This window comes from Akebia trifoliata, chromosome 13 (genome assembly GCF_017979445.1).
Source record: "Akebia trifoliata isolate Shusen 1 chromosome 13, ASM1797944v1, whole genome shotgun sequence".
In the NCBI taxonomy this organism is placed as follows: domain Eukaryota; kingdom Viridiplantae; phylum Streptophyta; class Magnoliopsida; order Ranunculales; family Lardizabalaceae; genus Akebia; species Akebia trifoliata.
In genome coordinates, this window is record NC_141387.1 from 11,435,046 (window position 1) to 11,458,308 (window position 23,263).

General features: G+C 33.2%; 1 protein-coding gene across 2 annotated transcripts in view; it reads right to left on the bottom strand.

Annotated features, from left to right (window-relative positions):
* Positions 1–518: 518 nt before the first annotated feature.
* The window catches only part of LOC147387849 (sister chromatid cohesion protein PDS5 homolog C-like), a 56,239-nt gene continuing 33,494 nt past the window's right edge, over positions 519–23,263 (bottom strand). Inside the window, exons 3-8 of one of the 2 annotated variants that reach the window (XM_086421468.1) lie at positions 1,851–1,949; positions 1,581–1,666; positions 1,444–1,495; positions 1,261–1,344; positions 1,135–1,181; positions 519–728 (exon numbers count right to left, since the gene is read on the bottom strand). In XM_086421468.1, coding sequence (XP_086277594.1) covers positions 713–728; positions 1,135–1,181; positions 1,261–1,344; positions 1,444–1,495; positions 1,581–1,666; positions 1,851–1,949 — 384 coding nt within the window. In that variant the 3' untranslated portion in view covers positions 519–712. Of the gene's footprint in view, positions 729–826; positions 892–1,134; positions 1,182–1,260; positions 1,345–1,443; positions 1,496–1,580; positions 1,667–1,850; positions 1,950–23,263 lie in introns of those variants that run through there. The other variant, XM_086421467.1, reaches the window with a different exon arrangement.

Consider the following 23,263-nt stretch of genomic DNA (forward strand, 5'->3'; position numbering starts at 1 on the left):
GATTGATTTTATACAAACTTTACAAATCTATTTAAGGAATTATACAGCTAAGAAAATAACATATACATCAGTTACAGATTTTATTTGCTAAAATACAACAATTGCATCAATTACAAGGCATGATTCTCGGCTTGATTTTTGCTGCAGATTGATTCTGGATTTCTTGTTGAGTTTGAATTTGAATTTTATTCTTGCCTTGTGTCACCTTCCTTAATAAACATTACAAACACAAATGAGAGTAGTTATTTAGTAATTTGCAAGCGTGGTCTCCCTGATAGCAAATTCTCATGTATTATGGAAATTTATTTATTTATTTAAATGTATCATATATGGGGAGCACATCATCACATTCACTTAGTCCTGCACCATTTTAAGGTAAAACATTACATACACAGTTCCAAGTCTGCTTACATTGAAAACTCGAAAAGGACAACAAGAGCCAGAGTTACCCCACCAAGTGACTCAAGAAGAAATTCCACAGCTTTCCCCATGTCCTAGTTAATAACAGGTCGGACCTCTAAAACCTTTCAACAGAGAAAACAAAGCTTAATATCCAAACCAAGAACAAAATTGACAACCACAGTATTGCCAAATGAAGGGGGGAAATAAGATGAAGTAGAAGACAATCTTCAAGTCGTTAAGTAAAATACCTTCCGCCCATGAATTAATCGCAGACATGATTAGTCTTTAAGAATGTCATGAACACACTATGCTACGGTAGTCCAATTCTGATAGGTACACCATGAAACACAAAAATAAATAAGTTCAACTTGAAAGCTACACATAAGCTGCAATGCAGGATTCAATATGAACAGTCTAATTTGGTTGTAGAGATCAAAGCAGCCATTTTACCTTCCAGATATTGTCACGTTCGAAACTAAAATTGAAAAACTATATAAAAATACAAACGATTAGACACATCTATCAAACTATTATTTAAGTAAAGTAAAAGATGAAAAAACTATTCCAGATATTGTCACCTTCCAAACTAAAATTGGCTACCATAATTCATGTTCTTGCTAAACAAAATTAAAATGCTTTTCTATAATTCATTCCACCACTTTTTTCAACTATCTTGTTGAGGGAAAAAACAAGATTGTAAAAAACCAAAACAAGTATAATGGTGACACTTACATATCAGAGGTAGCAACATCAGGACTAGGATGATCAGTTACTTGTTCCTGTTAGAAAAATGTATCAGCATAAAGGCAGTATATCAACCACAGAAAAAAAAATTAGAAACCCTGAACGTGTACCCACCACATCTTCCATTGTTTCTTTCACAAGTTCCCATCTTTCTATTTTAAGTATCAGTATCTCTACATCACCATCAGTGTATAAAATCTGGCATATAAGAAACAATCATCAAACAATGCACATAAAAAAATTAGAAGAGAGAAACAAAATATTTGGTGTATAGAACCCATGAGGGGCAAAATCAACCTTATGCTTCATTCTAACAGGATCAAAAGAATCGACAATGCCTTCATAAAACCTGCAAAACATCATAAGTATCAGCACCCATGACTACAAAGTGTAAGAATTACATTCTCATGCAAGAATACAGGATCAGTACTTACGTCTGATCTCTTGGCCACCAAACTTTCATCTTGGAACCAACAAGGTTCTCACCTAAATCTTCCACAGAATCTGGTGTTCCAGAAGTCTGCTAATCAATAGAATGATTTAAAGTACATCCTATGTTACAAACTACTTAAACCAAGAAATAACTGTATACGCAATGGAGTGAAAATGTCAAAAAAATTATAAGAACAAAACAAAACGAGTGGAATTAGAAGAATGACTAGCAGAAAATTGATTGCTATTAAAGAGTAACTCGGGATTCACACCTCTTCCTTCCCTGGAGTAAGCTTCCTCTTGGATTTTGTCTTGGTGATTTCATCCTTAATTATTGATTTTGCAGCAGGCTTTGGAGAAGAAACCACTTTCTGTACAACCACAACAGCAAGAACATGAAAAACTTGTTGTAGAGATCAAAGCAGCCATTTTACCTTCCAGATATTGTCACCTTCAAAACTAAAATTGAAAAACTATATAAAAATACAAATGATTAGACACATCTATCAAACTATTATTTAAGTAAAGTAAAAGATGAAAAAACTATTCCAGATATTGTCACCTTCCAAAATCAGGCACCACATTCATCTTCAGAGGGATCTCTTTACTTGATGATTCTTGCATCTGAGCTTATTCGCAAGAGAATCCTCTAACAGTCATCCGGACTTGGGACCATCCTTTTCCCTCCTCCTTTATCCGGGCTTGGGACCGGCAATGTAAAACATATAATTTTACTAGCCTTTAACTAGGTTAGCATTTAACTAGGTTCATAAGTGGGTGAGATTGAACCAACTTCCATTAATCCCATGGTCATGAACCAGATTTGATCCCACATTTTGTTTCAAATCTGCAATTCTCAAGTCATAGATGTGATTTCACGTGTATTGTCCACAATTTGTCACCTTTTTTTCCTTGAAACTAAGGCTAGATTTGTCCGTAATTCGTGGGATTTTAAGGAGTTAGCTAACTATGTATGAAATTATTCTAAGAATATTTATAATTTAGTGAATTATATATAGAGGAAGGGAAAATAATTGAGTCTGCAATGAACAAGGATCTTCATTTTCAACCCTTTAGACACCACTGTTTATATGTGACATCCAAATCTTGAATCTTGGCTCAGCAGATGAGCTTAACATGGGCACTATCTTTTTTCTTTGGTGTGGGAAACATGGACAGTAAGAATGGGTTCATTTTGATATATATGATTTTCTGGGTAGGGTCCACTATTTCAATGGTTAGGATGGGTATGATGGTGGGCCAAAGTATGACATGTGATGCTGGGTGACGAACCTACTATTTTGAACAGAGATTTGCTGTTTTGAAAGTTATGGGCTAAGCTGATGAACCAATGGCATGACACCATGTGTATTAAATGAGTAAAAGTGATCGGTGAGTGAGAAAATTCCAGAAGAAAAGTTGACTAAAATGGAGTGGCTTATGCCGATGTTTGTGGATCTTTCGTTTTTAACATACAAGCAAATGGCACGTGAAATGCACGTGTAGAGAGAAAGTTGTGTACAACACGCTTGTTCAATTTCACATGTATTTTAATCTTACATAAATCCTAATTTTTGTAATACAAGCAAGTTTGTAAATGGTATACTAATACCATATCATTGATCCTGATTCGAAATTATTATCGGATCAATAGATTTGATCCAATCCAGTTACAGTCGTAGATGTGGCTTAGATTGAAATCGAAGTGGAACGAATAAGGTTCATTATTAAGGTCTGGATCCATTTGAAATGTACCTCATGTGATCTAATAGCTAACACATGTGAACTAACTAAATTGGAAATATATGAACCAGAAAGTGATACATATTCAGCCCATACAGACCACAGACCACAGACCAAAATTATGTGGGGCCACAATAGAGTAAAGCTGTTGTAACCGCCAATGTGGCTATAACTATATTTGCAATCAACCCAATCAGATGGGTCCACCACTTGTTGACGGTCCAGATTGATGATAGCCAAGTAATCTTATAAGAAGGAATTAGTGGAACATATCCACAATATGAAAGGATAGATAGCTAGGAATAGTATTCTTGTGGGATTTTAGTTCATCTTAAGTCTTCGCATTCTTCACGTAATGTAACGACGTAAAGGAAGACCTGTTTGAAGTTTGGACCCTCCGTCACGCTCTTCACAATATGTACCTCATTTTTCTATTTCTTTAAGTCTGGTGATCCATTATGACATCCCTTATGGGGTACTCTTACTCTATACCCTAACGCTCCGTGCAAGTCACATTTTTTGCTTTCATATATCTTTACTATTAGCTGTAAGATTATTATACAAAAAGGATTTAGAGATTGGGGAAGATGTTGCCCATAGAACCAGAATTTGATTGTTAAAATGGAGGGAGTTCGTATATTATAATTTTATTAAGATGTGAAACACCAATCTTAACAAGAGTAGATTTCCCAATTTCAACAAATAATTTGGCAATGTGGACATACTAGATTAAACAAATAATTTAGACAAATAATTTCAACAAGAGTAGATCATCTACCTACTGATTAAATTGGATACTTCCCTAGCTAGTCTCATTTTACAAGTTTTCCAAAACATTCCCCCAGAAATGAACACATTTGAACTACTAAATTCTTTCAAATATTAGTTTTAAATTAACTTCTAGTTGTTTAGTCACAATAGTGTTAAAAAACTCAATCGTGGCTAGGGATTTGTTGGTGGATCTTAGTTCTGTGAACATGATATGAATTGCTACAATTATAAATTAGGAATAAGCGATTCAAATAAGGTTATTTTCAACATAATATCAATTAAAAACCTAAATGCCTTCAAACGTAAGAAATAATTTGCGATGGGCGAATCTGTACCTCTTTCTTCTTCAAATCTGCTAAAGACGACGCTGGTAATTTGAGAGAATCGAGTGAGAGATCGAAGCCCTAGATCAATGATTTTGAAATCTGATTGCGTCTGGAAACCCTAGTTATTTTTCTTCAAAAGTCGAGATCCTGTGAGTGAGAGATCGAGCGAAGAATTAATGTTCAAAATCAGATCGATTTTGTGAGTGAAAGAGAGTCGATCGAACGAAATCTAGTGTGAGTGAACAAGAGAAAATCGATCGAACGAAAACAAGTGTGAGTAGAAGAGAGAGATTCGATCGAACAAAATTGGTGAGTGAGAGATAGAGAGATTCGATCGAAGAAAAATCGGTGAGTGAGAGAGAGAGAGATTCGATCGAAGAAAAACCAGTGAGTGAAAGAGAGAGATAGAGAGAGTCGAGAAAGAGAGAGAGACAAAGAGAGTCGATCGATAAAATCGAGTGTGTGAGTTGAGTTTGAGTCAATAATAACGATACGAGTTGAGTCAAACGAAAAAACGCCTGAGTCGAGTCGAGTTTGAGGCGGAAAAGTATCTTTTTGGTGGATTAGTGACTGTTGGACAAACATTGCTGCCCAACCATTTATTCAACAACCTTCCCAACAGCAAGATCACGTCCCTACATCTTGCTGCAACAGCCAACCTTCCTATCCTCTGTCTTTCTCTCCTAGACGTTTCACCTTTTCACAACATCAATACTCCCATCGTTCTCCACTCTTCTTGGCAATTACAATAGCCACCATCTTCAGCATCAACACTCCATTACAATACCTTCACTGCAAGGCACACCTCCACAGCCACCACGTCTACTGCTGCTACAGCCTCGCTACATCGTATATCAGAACATCCATCTCTCTGTCCTCGTCTCTTGGCAGCGGATACTCACAAGCTTTGGAGGTCGTATCTGAAGGAATCGGATCCTATCATCTCTCTATAGGTAAGTTTTATTTTCTTTATTTGTTTTTTAATTTGTACTTTATTTTTATATCAACAGGATTAGTAGATTTTTTATGCATTTTGCTATTTTCTTCTTTTTTTCTATATGCCGATAGGGTTAGGAGGATATTTAGTTTACGTTTTTTTTATTCAATATTTTTGCATATTGGTAAGATTAGAAGAGTTTTCTTTTTTTTTTTTAATTTCTCTATGTTTTTATTTTTTTTGTGTCTCAATAGGATTAGGAAAATATATCTATATATATTTTATATATACTTGTCTATAATTTTTTTATTCGTCGTCTTGGCATATTGATGAGGACAATACATATATATATATTTTTAGGTTTTATTCATTTTTGTATGTTAATAGGGTTAAGGGTTTCTCTATATTTATTTATTTATTTTCATATTATTAGGGAGAGAAGAATATTTAGGTTTTATGCTTCTTTTTTTGTTCATTTTTTTTTTTTTTTTTTAATGTTTTGTTCTTATTTTTTTGTTTTTATTTGTATTCTTTGCATGTTAGTAGGATTAGGATGATATTTTATTTATATATATTTTTTGTGTTTTTTTGCATATTAATAGGATTAGGAAAATGTTGTTTTGCTTTTGTCTTTATTTTATTTTTATTTTTTATGAATTTGTGATGACATGATCCTTGTATTCAAGCATGATAGTTGTTTTGGAAAAATTGATGGTCTTAGATGCTTGCCCGTTTGAGTCGATTTGAGAATTATTTGAGTTTGGAAATTTTGTATGCATTGGTGTGAGTCGATCTCTAATATTTTGTATGCATTGGTGTTTGTTGATCTACAATTTGGTAAGCATGGTATTGTGAACTTTTTTCTTGTTATTTTATAAATTTCCAAATTGGTGATCCTTGGTAAATCCACATTTTTTAATTCGAAAATTCCCATTCATAATTTCGTTTTGAAAATTGGTATTTGGAATTTTCTGATAGGGAAATTGTACAATTTTCTATTTGAGGAAATAATATATTTACAAATTTCTATTTTAGGAATTTCACATTTTAGCAATTTCTAATTTAGATGATTTTGCAATTTCATATTTAGAAAGTTTATGGATTTAGAAGTTTCTAATTCAAAACTGTGATATCTTTGGAAAACTTCAATTTTGGGAAAGTTCAATTTTTAAAAATTCTAATTTGGAAATTCAGCATATATTTTTGAATATTAATTTGGGGAACTTCAGATTCTCAATTTGGAAATTCTCTAAGTTCTAATTTGACAGTTTCTATTTTGGACAGTTTGGGAAATACTTGCAGGTGAAATTTCTTAATTGATTTTAGATCATGGAGCTAATTAAGGCTTTTTCAAACCCTTCCATATTTTATGGAATTCAAAGAATGATCATGTAATAATTGGGACAATTTTAGCCTTAGGATTTGTTTGGCAAACCCAACATAGTTTGATGATGATGATTGGACTGTGACCTTAACTGTAGTCTTCGTATGTTGACCATAGGATGATTTTGGATAGTAGTAGAGACCGATCATGTTGATTCGGGCGGGTTCGGTGCCTAACACCTTCCGAAACCCGTAATCTGACCTCTTACCCATCTCTATGATCCGTTGATCGACCCATATCCATTTAGAGTTAATTTTGGTTCCTAAACCTAAACTAGGTGGCAACTCCCATTTCTCAAAAGTCCCCCATTTATGAATCAAACCCCTATCCACTATTTAGTGAAAAAGAGTCGAGGCGATTTCAATTACATCCTTTTAACTCAATAAATACCAAGCCTAATAAAAAAATTTGTAGATTTTCTACTATTTTCCTTAGAGGGTTCTTAGGATTCGTCGAAAGAGAAGAAATCTTTTGGCTTGTTATGAGTTTCAATAGGAACCAAAAAGATAGGACTTACAATTTCCCCAGAAAAAAAAAATTTCTTAGGATTCAACTTAGATTTTCTCTGTTCTTCTCGGGTTCTTAGCATCAAAATTATGTAGGAAATTTCTTAGCCATATTGATGGTTATAGTTTTTCATGCATCGTAGTTTTAAATCCAAAAGTAATTATGTTGTTAAATACTAGGAAAAATATTTTTTTTTTGTGAAAATGATGATAACTGAAAAGCCTCCAAGAATCAACATATCTTTCAGTCTCCTTGTTACTTCTTCCCACAGAAATACGAACATATTAGTCTCAAGACACGTAACCCATCACATTGTTAATGTTGGCATTCTTCCATATGGGTTCGTATATTATACTCATCTAATCAACCCATTGCTTCCATTTTCTTTGTGGGCATATCCATCCATTGATACCACAAACACAATCGATGTTACGATAGTGGTGAGTGGTATGTTGTATAATTTTAGGGGACATTATATCGGTAATAATTTGTCTAAGATATTATCCAACCCACTTCTTTGCCTTAATAGTTTATAGAGTTCATTGTTCTCTAAATGCCTACTTAGAATTGATACATTGAGGAAAATATATAATTTAGGTTTGAGGGTGTGGGGTTGGATTTTAAAATATTATTTCTTATTTTAAAATATTCAGAAAACTTTAAATTACTCAAAAATATTTTTGACAACTTGTATTATTTTCAAGGTCTTAGCCTATCTTTTTAAGCATTTGCTTAAAATCTTCAATCAGTCCTCAGTTGGAAACTTTGATCTTGAGTCTTAGTTAGTATTTCTCTTCAAAAAATAATAGAGCAGTGTTATCTTAAGTTTGTAAGTTACTTTTGACACAGTTACTAAGAGTCTAGGTTGAATTGAGTTAGCTCTACTTCCTTTTTGCCTACAGTGTTAGAAAGATCGAGTCTGATGAAATTTGACTTCCTTGTTAATTCAGGTGGCTGGTTAAAAGAAAAACATAAGTGGGTTTAGTATGTCTTGGACAACAACCAATGAATTAGACTAGGTGTCTTGAAAAGGGTTACTTGTTTCTCTTCAAAAAATGCATAAAAAAAAAATTTGAAAAATTTGATAAGAAAATAAAAGAAAAAGAAAAGTACTTAAGAAAACAAAATCCCAAAGAAAAGAAAATGGAAAATGTAGAATGTTTCAGTAGGGTGAAAATCATCAGAATAAAATTGTGAGTAAACTAAAATGTCACAGATAAATCCCCTTAGAGGTATTAAAGTAAATTTCAATACTTCTCACTATTTTAGACATGATGCTTACTTTGGAGTTATACCTTAAGTCAACCCAATCATTCTTGGTAAAATTGGAGGTTAGTTATCACTCTAGGAAACAAAATCTCAAGAGTGTTTAAGTCAAAATTACAGTTATAGACAAGGTTAATTGAAGTCTAAGATTTGCTAAGAGAAATAATGATTGAGTGTCTATACAAAATATTACACCCAAACGACTGATAAATCTACATTGACCAATACTTTCAAATATATGTTTTGACTTTGTTTATTATACTTCAAAATTTCCCAAATTTTGTGGGTACTTTCACTGCAAAACCTCACAAGTCAACCTCGTCCACTAGGAGTTTAAGGGCTTTATTCGATAAATGTAGTTGAGAGGCCTGTGAAAGTGACAACTTTTTCTTTACTTGTCTTTTCTTACTTTTTCTAGGGACTAGTAAAGTTTAGATTTGGGGGGTGACCAATGTCTTAAACCACTGATTTTAATATATTTATCGAGCATTTATCATACTCCTAACCACTTTAGTACTATAATTAAAAAATAACCTCACATATGCTTTATAACATCAATTTACATGTTTTTTCATATTAAATAACCATAATTGCATAAAGAATTCAATAATCTGAAAAAATCTTATGATCGTGTGTTCAATTATGCAGGCTTGAAATTAGAAAATCAAACATGAACACACCAAAGCAATTCAAGCACACCAAAGCAATCAAGAGAAAATAAGAGAAAAGTGGGCCAAAAAACAATCATTTCCAACACACCTTCACCATCCCATGGTGGACCCCAATTGCACCATGGCAGAAAGGTTATCAATCAGGATAAAATTACATTACCATGCTTCACACATAAGGGCGATCTGATTGCTCAAGATCACATATACCAGATCCTTCAGAACCTGAGAATTGGCTATAAATAGAACCCAAAGTCCATTGTGAATTGTTCCTTCCACCTTAGTTTTCTTTAGATTCTTCCCCAATTAGATTATGTTTAATTTCTTTGTAATTTCTAGATTTTTTGTGAAAGAGAGAGAGAGAGTATAATAATTAATTTGTCAATGGAAGGAATCCTCTTCTCTTTTACTCTTTCTATGTGTCTCGCAGTGATGTTAGAATAGTTCCCCATCCATTGGGGAGGTGGAGAAGCTTAGATCAAGTACTATTTTTATTTTCCTCTTGTTTCTATGCTTAATATTTAATGGAATCACGTCAAAGTTCATCTAACTCCTATGGATCAAATTCTTAGATGAACCCCTTCACCCTTAATGCTAGACTTAGATCGACTGTACTTAGATAAGAATCAAGATGGTTTATGCATAAATTACATAATGAGTAGTAGGGATTCATATCTTATGAGTGAAGGAATCCTAGTTTTAAATATCTCTTTCTTGATTTTAAAGTTAAATCTTCCAACCTAAGAGACATTATCATATTCTTCGGTTAAGTTTTGAAAAGAGGTTTGCAATTAAATCAATCATATTTGTTTCTACTCTAGGTGGATCCGTGTTTCCAATAGATTTTTTTATCTTATTTTAATTCTCCTATTTCAATCATAAGCATCTTAATTTTTGTTTTTGATCTTTGACAAACAAACAAAATGGTTTTTAATATTGCTTCGATTCATTTTTAATTTGACTTAATGTTCTACCTTTATCCTTGTGATTCAACCCTTACCTGCCTTTTAAGTAAGGTAAATCTATTTGTTCGAAGAAACCTTACATCTCAACATGCATTCATTCAACATCATAAAGCACAAGAGAATAGAGGCAAACACTTCCTCTTAGCCTTATACTCCTCACATCTCTTTATCTCCTCCTTATTCATCATTGCCCCTTGTGTTGTGAAATTGATGACAAACCTCTACAAATTCAGGTAAATAATTCAAATTCGCCCTTTTGTTTTCAAAATAATGACAGACCTACTAATAGCATGGTCTTCTATTATAGAATACCAAAAATGACTAAAATACCCTAATCTTCAACTCTTGCTAAGAGCACTCATTTCCTTACCAACTCCGATTCCCTTCTTCAATATTGTGTTTGGGCAATACAATTGTTGCTTGTTTTCCTTAAAAGTGTTAGTACCTACTCTATTTTATTTTATTTCTAAATCAATGGGAAGAAAACACTAAATCAATGGGAAGAAAAAAGGTACAACCCATATGACATTGCAGAATTAAGGAAGGATTGAAGACGACGCATTCTTGGGGAAAAGAATAAGTCGTTAGAGAAAGCCATAGATTTCAAAAAGCATAGAAAAGAAAATTGTATTCAAATCATTTGGAAGCAACTCTTGATAGACAAATATATAAATTTAAAGCTAAAGTCAGTGAAAGACTGACAAGTGATGGCAAGTAGAAAAAATAATAAAAATAAGAATAAGATAAATGATAGAAAAGAAAATTTTATCCACCTCATTTGAAAGCTCTCTTGCAAAAACAAAAATATTGAGGGAGTAGATCATTATAGTAAATTGTTCCAACCTATGAAAATAAAAAGAAAATGAGAAAAACAAATCACATCACACCAATCAAGCCAAAAACCAAAATTAGATGTGTCCATAGAAATTTATCATTTTATGAAATCATATTTTAGTTATTCAAGAAGTCCAACTAGTTCACTCTAATTCTTAGTTTAGTTTATTTTTATGTTTATTAATTAAAGAAATTTATCATAAAAAACCCTTTAAAAAGTGAAATATATGTTTAATGTTATTATTTAGGTAGTGAGAACAAATACTTTTATTAACCGAAAACCCTATTGTTATAAATAGATGTAAATAAAGGAACATAACTAACCCCTAATTTGTTTGATAGAAGTTTTATAATGATAATGATGACACTCACTATTTAATAAGCTCTAATTGGAGATTTTTTTTATCTCTAAAAGGATACTTATAGAGTTGTTTCTTTGTAAAGATTACATGTTCTTTTTTTTTTAACTTTTTTAATTTATTTGGTTAGTAGTTGTCTAGACAAAGAGGGAAAAAAGAGATATAAAGAAAATTAGAAACCCTTAATAATGTATTGCAATGAGTTTTATGAACTTTGAAATAAAAATAAAGATATAAAAAGTTACTAAGATATTTAAGTGTTATATATGACCACATCGAGGGGCTAGCTTCCATGCATCTGGCCTCTTGGAGAGGTCATAAAACTTCCAAAAGGATTTATCCTAAACATTTATTTTTTTCAACCTATATATCCCTAAACCCTTATACCCTACTTCCCAAAGATTTGATTAAAGTGTAAACTACTCAGATCTTCAATCAAATTTTAAGAATAAAAATGAAATAGAACAACATCATATTATATAATATGTATTTTACCATAAATCTTATAATAAATACAAATTTGTTTTAGGTGCTAAATAAGGGTCTTATGCCATGTGCTAGGGGAGAATTAATTCAAGAAATTTAAGATTTAAGAGATGGATTTTCAATGAATTGACATTTCTTTCAAGGAAGATTAATGTTAACCATAAGATAACTTTTTAGAGTATTTGTTGGAGCGAAGTGCCCAGACAAAGAACAACTTGAAAAAGAAAAGTGATCAAAAAATAACAATAAAGCAATTGGAGTACTAAAGAAGAAAATTTGAAGTATTCATTAAGGAAAAAGACTTCATAAAACATCTTAAGAAATCGAAGAAATGAAAAGACTGATTTAAATAAGTTAGAAATCTAGATTTTACCTAGAAAGGGTATCCTAATTATATCTTTATCTATCAACAAATATCAAGGATAATAAAAGAATGACATATCGAGTGAAATTCAAGTTAAACAAGAGATGAGTGGTCTCAAAGAGAAAATTACCTTCTCAAAAGGAATATCGAAGGAGAAGAGAAAGATGACCAAAAATAAAAACTCTCAATGAATAACATGGATTCTATTGCAAGCAAGAAAATAAATATATCAAATATATCAAATAAATAGTAATATAGTTTATTGTTACGGCCTCTTAAAGGGGACAAACACTCCAAACAAATTTCTCCCAGATAATTGTTCTTTCCATCCTTATTTTCCACCTAATCTCTAAACCATTTTTTTATTGGTTATATCCCGAAACCCGTATAGCCCACTTTCTTACAAGCTAATCAATAACATCCTTAGTTAAATCTTAATGAATTGTAAACAAATATAACCTGATCATACTGTGTAAAATACATTTTAATAAATCTTCTAATTAAGAATTACTAATTTTACTTTTGCTACAAAATAGGATTGTAATAACTTCTTGAGAGAGAATCCAAGCAATAGTAAAATTCAAAAGATGGGTTTTCAATGAATCAACATTTATTTTGGAAAGGATCAATGTTTTATATTAAAAAAATTTGGAGTATTGTTTATAGGTAAGTTACCAAAGAAAAAACTGCTGAAAAATAAAATATAAATCAATGGGAGCATTAGAAAAAATTAACTAACCCATTAAAAAAGAGGGCTTCATTAAACATTTCAATAAGTAAATGAAACAAAAGAGCGGATCAAAATGAGTTAGAAATCTACCATTTACATATAAAAGGATGTCTTGATCATACCTTTATCTATCAAGATATATCAAAGTTATTAAAATTCCACATATTAAATTTCAAGTGATCCAAGAGAAGAGTGAGCTGAAAAATATAAACTATAACAAAACCACCTTCTTTAAAACCATATCGACGAAAAAGAGAATGGTAACAGAAGATCAACTGATGAACTATAAAGCAAAGAACCACAGGTCCATCATCAATAAACTTTCAAGTAGAATGATAGAGCTTAGGCTGGTAGTGTAACACCCCGTATTTTTTACTCGTATCTCGAGAAAATCAGATAGTATTTATTTGAAGAATATTTTAGAAAAGAAACTTAGAGTCAAGTACCCGGATTATGCTATGTTCGTTTTTATTGAAGATCGACTTCGCCATTAGCTTCAAAACGATCGAAATATATACTTTAGCCTATAAGCAAGTTTGAAATCAAGTTCGGGTGAAAAAGTTAACAAATCCTCGAATTTCGCGTCGAGTGGGACCCATACAGAAAATTTTCGTTAGAGGGAAAATCAGGAAATTTTGACATTTCCATTAGATTCGTAGCGAAAAATTATTCAAAATGGAATACTCGTTTGTCATTTTTCGAGTCCGGATAGTCAAGTTACGGTCGAAACTAGAAATAATAAGGAAATTACAAGTATGCCCTCGCCCTTGTTATAAAAGAAAATTTATTTTCTTTTAAATCACTTTCTTTCTTCTCCAAAGCATCCAAAGCTCAGATTTTCCCAAAAACCTAGGGTTCTCCTCTCTTCTCCTCAAGATCCGTTAAGAATGAATGACCGTTGAACTTCGACGAAGAAGACAAAGTTGTCGGCTACAACGATAGCTACAACCTCACCCTCCTTGTTAACCCATTCTCATTTGTTTTCCCCATCCTCCATCAAAACCCAACTGTGTGGTTCGAGTGAATCCTAACACGTCTTCATCGAGGGTTCCATCGAGTGAGAGTTAGGCCCACCATTCATTGTAGAAGCAAAGGAGTGCCGTCGTCAAAAGGGATTGCAAACCCTAGCTCACTTTGCATCAAACTCAACTCAACACCAACTCCTTCACCACCAACTTTGATCCTTATACGAGTTCATTGCTTTCGGCGTCCACAAACAAGTAGGGGACTTTCAAATCCTATTGGTAACTTTAGATTTCTCAATGTGCATTTAGGGTTTTGAAACAAAACTTATTGTTGCATTTAAATCGTAGAAATTGGTGTTTGATTCCAAATTCATGGTAGAAGTAGGTTTTTATTTATGTTTTATCGAATTTTGATAACAAAATCGTGGGTGGGTTGAATGATTCGAATAACGGAAGAAGAATCCGAAACATGGATCGAAAACTCGAAGGTTCGAGTAAGGTTCAGGCTGTAAGTGGGAAAGGTCGGTGCCACCGGCACCTACCGAAGGCATTCTGTCGGTCCCACCGACAGAATGTTGCTTCTGCCACCGACGTGATCAAGAAACCGTCGAAAACTTTGTTCTGTCGGCAGGACCGTCGGTCCCACCGACAGCATATTGATTCTGCCACCGACAGACACAGTTTTGATTAGAACAGTGTTCTGACTCTTGGCTTGACCTCCTCACACCTTATACACTATTTCTCACCCTTTATTTCATTAAAAACATTTAGTCCATTACTTTAAGTTCTTTAATGAAATTAAGGTTTTACCCCCCATTTCGGAACAATGGGAATGGTTTTAAGATCCAAATCTCAAAGGATCAAAATCCGAATTTTGGTTTCAAGAACAAAACGTAATTTTCGACGTTTTCGGCAAGTTTTCAAAATGAAATAACTTTCGCGTTCCTTTGAATTAGATTACAAAAACTATATGGTGTCGAATCTCATGATCAAGACTTTCATTTCGAAAAACCCGTTTTTAATTTCGAGAACTTTGAAAAATTGAGTTTCTGACACTTAGCCAAATTTTCACCAGCTTTCTCTATTTTTAACAGCCTTGGTCCCGAGCATCGCTGGGACTTTATTTTTATAAACTTTGATGGTTTTTAATGGAAAGACCAAAAGAATGACTTTGAAATATTTAAAATGGATGATCGATGTGAAAAGATGAAAAGTGAGAATGTCGAGAGAATGGGAAAAGGGAATGGACGGTAAAATGTCAGAATCACACCCGAGGGGTGATGTCTACATTTTACATTGTATGTTGTGTGTAGGTTGGTGAAAGGATATCCAGGTTATTAATGAAAGGGTTGCATGTTTATTTCCGATTATGTTAGCGCGTGCGCTGAGTACTGTTGTTTATTTTAGGCCGGGTGGCCACAGTTGCATGGTAGGAACTGGATATCCGTTCTCAACCCTGTTTGTTAGTTTCTCTTTTGTTTTAAATGAAAAACTATATATATGCGTAACTATTTTGTGAGCTGTTAAAGGTTTGTGAATGCCTGAAGGGATAGTGTGTCACATCATCCGGAGGGGTGCACTATCCTGGGATGTACGGTAGGGACCACCAAACGCATACGTGGTATGGGACGCGTATGAGAGTGGAGTCACAACTGGAATCCGGGTTCCTTCCTTACTTATCTTTACCAGTGAACGTGTATTGTAAAGGTGGTCGTATACGAGTGGAGTGTCATTTTGGGAATCACATGCACGCCTGATAGGCATAGACGAAGATGATTAGTCAGTGATCACTAACAATCTAGTAGTAGTCGAACGTTCTGACACATCGAAAAGAGACCCATTGCTTACGGTCACGTCAAACGGCCAGTCTGAGCGGATAAATGGTCACCCATGTGGTAAGTGCAGCAACCGGCCACAAAATCAGGAACTAAAAGCCAGATTTATGTTGTAACATCATGTCCCGACTGGGAGCTATCCAGTCGTGAATCCCAACGCTCAAATTCCATTACTCCACCACTTGTATTATGTATCTGCTGTTATACTTCGAACTATAAACTGAAAAGCATGTTTATTATTTTAATGTTGTCAACTGTATTTGCATAAAATGGAATTTGTATAATGAGTATGGATGATTGATGCTATGTGTTACTCTTAAATTGTTTAGTTGCTCATCCCTGGCTATATGTACCAGTTAAATCGTAGGTTCTATTATAAAACTTGCATGTTTTGAAATAACGCAGTATGATTATTCGATCACGTTAGGTGAGGTTATTAGTAGGAATTGTTTGTGGACCTACTGGGTAACCATTGTTACTCACCATTTCCTTCCATTTTTTTTAGTTGCAGAGCCTTCAGTTGGCGCAGCGGGTGCTGAGCTATTAGCCGAGGAACACCTGGTCGGTCAGATCGACGACCAGAGTCCGTTGCCCGGTGAGCAACACGACTACTTCTACTAGGAGTCTGTTCATCCTAGAGGGTGTACATGGTATTTTGGGACCGAGTGCTAGGTCTATGTTAGAGTGAGGATAGACTTTGTAATCCTGCATAACTTTATACCTTTTTGCGCAACTCTGATCTTGCTTATTTTGTTGTTTATAAAGTTTATTGTCTTACGTTCTTTAGTCATTGGGGATTCGTTGCTTTATATAGGATTGTTTGGTATTGTTTATCAGGTTTGAGTTCCGTGAAACGCTAACATAAACAGAGGAGACCATTCCGAAATTTCAAGGTGCCACCTAGTGCCTCGAGGCGGTATTGGGATTTGTGTTAGCGTTTGGCGGGGTGCTACAGGTAGTTTGAGGCCTCTAACTCCTCTCCAAGACCTCCATCGCTATCTCTAATCAAAATTTTAAAATGCATCCTCTAGGGTTAGGGTTTGGGCTTTTTAATATTATTCCCACCTCAAAATTGTCAATAATCGTTTCATATTTGATCTATTGAATATTCAATTTTACCTTCTATAACATGTAAAAAGACTTAAGTACCCTTAGGTTAATTTTTTAACTTGTTAGTTGTAATCTTCTTATCTTGGCCCTATTAAATTTGTTGACTTTTTTATTTCTCCTCACTTAAAATAACTTTTACTATATATCCTAGAATTATTAAAGACTTTATCTTCAAAATTATATTTTTCATTGTCTGTACTATATTATTTATCTTATGTTGCTCCCTATTTGACATTCCATTCATGGACAATTTTTTACGCATTTCTAAAATCATAGTTTATAAACTTTATCAACTTTACTCAAAATTCAAATGAGTCAACTCAACTCAATTGGATTTCGAATGAAGATTTCAAGATAAATCAGTGGAACTATTTGTTGAGTCACCAGATGAATTCAACCATGTCAACTTGTCAACTCCATCATGTCACCACAGGAATTCAATTGTGCAACCAAGTTATTCGGTTATATATAATACTTTTGTAGAGATCAAGAAATAAATATTTTTATTTAGTTAATTTTATAGATTTTTACTTGACACATCCAATTCAGCTGACGAGTTTTTCATTTGACTAAAGTTACTAAGGCCCCGTTTGATTCAGTTGCCTGAATCTGCTATCAGAAGCTAAAACACTGAAAAGCTTGTTTGATAAAACTTTGCAAAAGTGCTGTACTGTTTACTAGAATCTAGTAATTATTGTTTGTTACAGCTTCTAGAATCTGTTGTATTAGGATAAAATGACCAGAATGCCCTTAAGGTTGATAGTGCACTCAAAATTCATCAGAAATATATAATTACATTAAATATATATAAATATAATAATTTTATATTAAAATTTTATAAAAATAATTATTTTAATTTTAAAATATTTATAATTCTTTAAAAAATTATAAAATTTTTATAATTCTATAAAAATTTTGACAGCCTATCCTGTTCAAAATGGACATGAAATTTTCTTGATAAACAAAATATCTGCATAATAGCAATCCAACATAATGCACCCAAATTAGATAATCAAATATAGTTTCGATTTATAATGTTGAGAGGATACCTAAATGATAGCATTCAATTCGATTTATAGTTTTTTTTATATATAAATTTCTAAATTAGATAATCAAATACCCAATAACATGGAAATGGTAATGTGGATTATCCAATCTTTTTTCTATAACCAACCAAAAATAGCACTTTCACCAATGAATATTGACCTTTTAATTGTTAAATTATTTAATAGAAAAAAGAAAGAAACCTACCCTCTTTTTCTCTTGTGGAAGAGTTTGTCTGGGTTAAAAGTTGTTACAATGTAGTTAAGTGGCTCAAAACTTGGTCCAACAAGTGGCACTTTGGTTGTGCATCAAGAAACCAGCCTGGCAAGGATTGATGTATGTTGTGTCAAATAGGGTATTGTGTATTGGATTTTATATATTGGGATGTGTGTCTCATGTCTCGAAAACTAACACAAAGTCATGGGGATTTGTGTTAGAATTTTGGAGTGTGACATTGTGCCTCCAAAGCACAAAAATGTAAGTTGATCAAAGTAATGACCTAACTCACATCTCAATTTATCGTCATGATTCCTAGTAGTAGTGGTCAATATGCAGATCACACAAAATTTCTTGGGCTAAAATTTCTATATAAGTGGACAAATTTCCTAAAACAAATAAGCATGAATGAAGTTCATTCCTTAGTGATACCACAAATAAGACCTAGATTAAATGAGTCAATCTATGCATAGTTGGAATATGTATAAACCAGATCAATCTTACTTGTGATCTACTGATTATAAATGAATGACAGGGCTTACGAAAAAAATAAAAAAAACTACGAAACATTTCACTAGTTTTTCCTTTTCAATGAATCCATAACCGAAAAAAGAAAGGTGATCATCGATTCATTAAAAAACCAATCTTCCGACATTTAAAAAAAATGTAAATAACAAAGAATTAGCAAAAATCCACCCCAGATATTTCATCTTTTAATTTTATTTTTCATTTTTTTAATTGAGCATAAAAGAGATAGAAATTGAACCAACCCCCAATAGCTTTATTGTTAAATACATTTTGTTTTGATAAGTTAAATACAAAATTAAAAAAAAAAAACTATAATCAGCTAAATCGATCACAGATATCCATCCTTCAATTTAAAAAAAAAAAACTTTTTGAGGATAAAAGAGAGGAATACTAATTAAATCCTTGAATATATTTAGAGCTAAATACATAACTAAAAAAGCTGTAATCAACAAAAGCCACCTCAGATATAATCTTTCAACCCGAAATACTACTTTTTTCTTGTAAGATAAAAAAGAGGGAAACTTAACCAACCCTTGTACATATTTAGAGCTAAACACATAATTAAAAAGCTTTAATCAGCAAAACCCACTTCAAATTTTCAAATTTTCAATTAAAAAAAAAACTTTTGAGGATAAAAGAGAGGGAAATTGAACCAAACCCTTTTAATGATTAGAACTAAATACATACAGAATAAAATATCTGAAATCAGCAAAACCCATCCCAGATATTCAAATTTTCAATTTTAAAAAAACAACTTTATTTAGGATAATATTGAGGAAATCCAGACCCACCCTTCAACATCTTTAAAGCTAAATATAGAATTAAAATCTATAATCAGCAAATCCATCCCAAATACTCAATTTTAAACCATCAAAGAAAAGATAAGAAAGAGATGGGAAAAATGTTTTTAAACCTGAGAACCCAGAAAAACGATTCTCTGTCGTAGTAACATGTTGGAGGTATCGAGCTCATCCAATGTGGGAATCCAAGGAGAAGAAGAAGAGTTGGAGAGATTCCAATCTGTGGATAAGGTTCTTTTGGAGCTTTGGATGGGTTAATGGAGATGGATTTTCTCTTAATTGATGCTATTGGATTGAAGTGAAATTGGGTGGAGAAACTATGGGTGAAGAAGCATGAAGATTGTGAGGGTGCAGTTGACGCCATTAGAGTTGCAGATCTCTCTCTCTCTCAAAAAGAAAACACAATGGTGAAGAAAGGAAGCAGAAGAGTCGCAAATGAACGGTTGTCGTCGATCGGAGCTACCAACGAACGGTAATAGCTACTGTGAGGGTGAGGGTTAGGATGTGCGAGGCTCTGTCGAGAAGAAAGGGGTGAAAATATGTAATGGATATGATTTGTAAATTGATCGAAGTATGAGGGATATTTCGGTAAATTCGCATGAGCTGTTTTTCGGTAAAAATTTATCCTACAAACGTAGTTTGGAAAAGCGGCTAATATCCGCTTTTAATATTTGTGTTTAAAAATGCAAAAGCATGACGCAATTTTTTGCAACTTTTTTGTATCAAACGATAAACACTCTAAAAAACGCAGATTATTAACGCAAAAGTGCGAAACACTGCGTTTTGAAGCGGAAACAAACACCCACTAAGTCACTCGAGTTTTCAATTTAGAAAACATGGTTTAAAGCTAGGAATCTTTACAAGATTCCAATGTCCACTTGGTAAAGACAACTTCATGACTCACAAGTCCACTTAGATGGTTTAATAAGGTAAATGACCTTATTTCAATGGCATGAAGAATAGTATTTTGAAGATGTAGAAAGTGAAAGGGTGTCACACCCACAAATCGAACACATATCTTGATGATTCATCTACAAGATTTTAAGGCATGATTAACTTCCCATGATAACATATAATAAAAGATAGATCACGATTCACATATTTATCACAGTGGAAATTTATATACTACCAATGAACTAACAAAGTACAAATGCTAATAACATTCAAATCATGATCGAGAATCATCAAATCTCAAATTAAAAAGTCTTACTGACTAAAAAAAAGACATAACTACATATCAATATTGAATATAAATCGGCACACAGTGCTCTGACATAAGTCTCTCAAACTGAAACATTAAATAGAAATAACTACTATGCTCTAAGACTACTCAAACTGACGGAAGTAGCTGCCCATCCACATACTCAAACTCCAGTACCTCCTCATAAATCTCATCCTGAACGACTAGCTCCTCTAAAGTTGTATGATATTAAAATGTGAATGATAGGGTGAGTAACAGGAATTACTTAGCATAAAGTCTACCATCCTAACAACTAGTTATAGCATGCAAAAAATAAACATACTTTAATTTAAACCATGTAAGTTTTGATATAATATACAAATCACATAAGGACTGAAGAAAATAATAAAATAATTTAGATAAACATCAATCTATCAGTTCTATCAAATAAATCGTTATAAATTTTGACGTTCTTTCTTAATATGAACATCCATCTATCAGCATAAAAGTATTGTGAAACATGTACAACAGCCTCGGCATGGCCATTGATATTCCAAACTACTCTCAATGTGGAATCTTACCATTTTCATCTAATTTTGTGGCAGGACGTTGTTACCACATTTGGGTGACCATTTGTCCATCTTAGACTGGCTATTGACTAAGGTTCAAATACTTTAAGTAATGATGTTAATCATTCATTTGAAGACTATAGCTTCTTAGTGATCACTAAATAACCTAGGAGAAAACTCATCACGTCTAAAGCATATCAAGAGGCAATGCATTTGAATCTCAATTATCTCTACATTATACAAAGATCATCTTTACTCACAAATATTTTCTAGGGAAAAAAAAGAAAAATTCTTGGATCTCATGAGTTATACTACTCTCTAAGGTATCTCATACTACCAAAGAGGGTAGGACATCAAGTGTTATCCTAGATTGACTTGTCGCTTCCAAAAATATAGCAACGCATCACTCTTTATAAGTTTTCTATGACCCTTTTTTGGTAAAAGAAAATAATTTTCTTTGTATACATATATGTAATTTCTTTTTATAAAAAATACAAAGGTATGATAGTGCCTCTAATATATCAAGTAGTCAAACCATCCATCAATCATATCTCAAGTGATCATGGGAACGTAAGATAGCCATCTATCTATCTATGTATTATGTATAATGTGGCATATCCATTGCATAAGGTTGGAGGCACTATCCCATCAACCAATCCAAAACATAAGTTCTCTCTATCTATTTATCTATCCATCTGTCATGAAAGAATCGAGCAGTGACTTGATGACTAATCTTGACAAATAGTTAATAACCACATTTTGAGATTTCTTTTTTATTTCAAATTTCGAGATCGAATTCTTATAAAAGGACCCAATAGATAAGGCAGACCTCAGCTTCTTTTTTGGAAAGAAAGTACTTGAGGGTTGCATGATCAGTATAGACTAACACTTTGGATCCTATCAAGTAAGATATGAATTTGTCAAGTGTCAACATTACATCTAGCAACTCCTTCTTCATGGTGGTGTAATTGAGTTGGACTTCATTTAATTTTTTGCTAGCATAGTGAATGACATGTGAAAGTTTGTCCACTCGTTGTCCTAGAATGATTGTTATAGTATAATTAGAAGTATTGCACATCACCTCAAAAGGGGTAATCCAATCCAAAGGTCGAATAATGGGTGCTAAGGTCAAGCAAGTCTTAAGCTTATTGAAAGCTTCTGGGTAGTTGGAGTCAAATCCTAAGGAATATCCTTTGCCAAAAGATCACACATAGGCTTTGAGATTTTGCTAAAACCTTTGATGAATCTTCGATAAAAGCCCTATGTGTTAGAAAAGATCATACTCTCTAATAGTTTTAAGAGGTGAAAGATTGGCAATTAGTTCAATCTTGGTCATGTTGACCTTTATTTCCTTATTGGAAATTATGTGGCCTAAGACAATCCCTGACTTCACCATATGATGAAAATGACGTTTTCCTAGTTCAGAACTAAGTTATTTTCCATCCAACGTTCAAGCATGAGTGTCAGATGATGAAAATATCCATCAAAACTAGACTCAAATATGGAAAAGTCATCCATGAGGACTTCTAGGAACCGTTCAACCATATTTGAAAAGATGCATGACATGCATTGCTGAAAGGTAGTAGGTGCATTGCATAACCTAAAGGGCATGCGAGAATGGGCATGTAAAGGTATTCTTCTCTGAATCTTCAAGAGTGATTGGGATTTGATTATAGCCAGAGTAGCCATGTAAGAAGTAGTAATGAGAATGGCAAGCTAGGTGCTTCAACATTTGGTCTATAAATGGAAGTGGAAAATTATCTTTTCAAATCATGGCATTGAGGTTTCTTTAATCAATGTATAGTCGCCATCATATTTGGAAGTAGGGACAAACTCAGTGTCCTTATTGGTTAAAATCATGACTCTAGATTTCTTGGGTACAACCTGAATTGGGCTAACCTACCGACTATCTGAGATGGGGTATATGATACTTGTATCTAGCAATTTTATCACTTCGGATCTTATAGTTTCTTTCAAAATAGGGTTCAGTCTCCTATGTGATTCTCTTGATGATTTAGTGTTGTCTTCCAAATGAATCTAGTGTATGACTATAAAGGGACTAATCCATTTAATGTCGACTATGGTCCAACCAATAGCC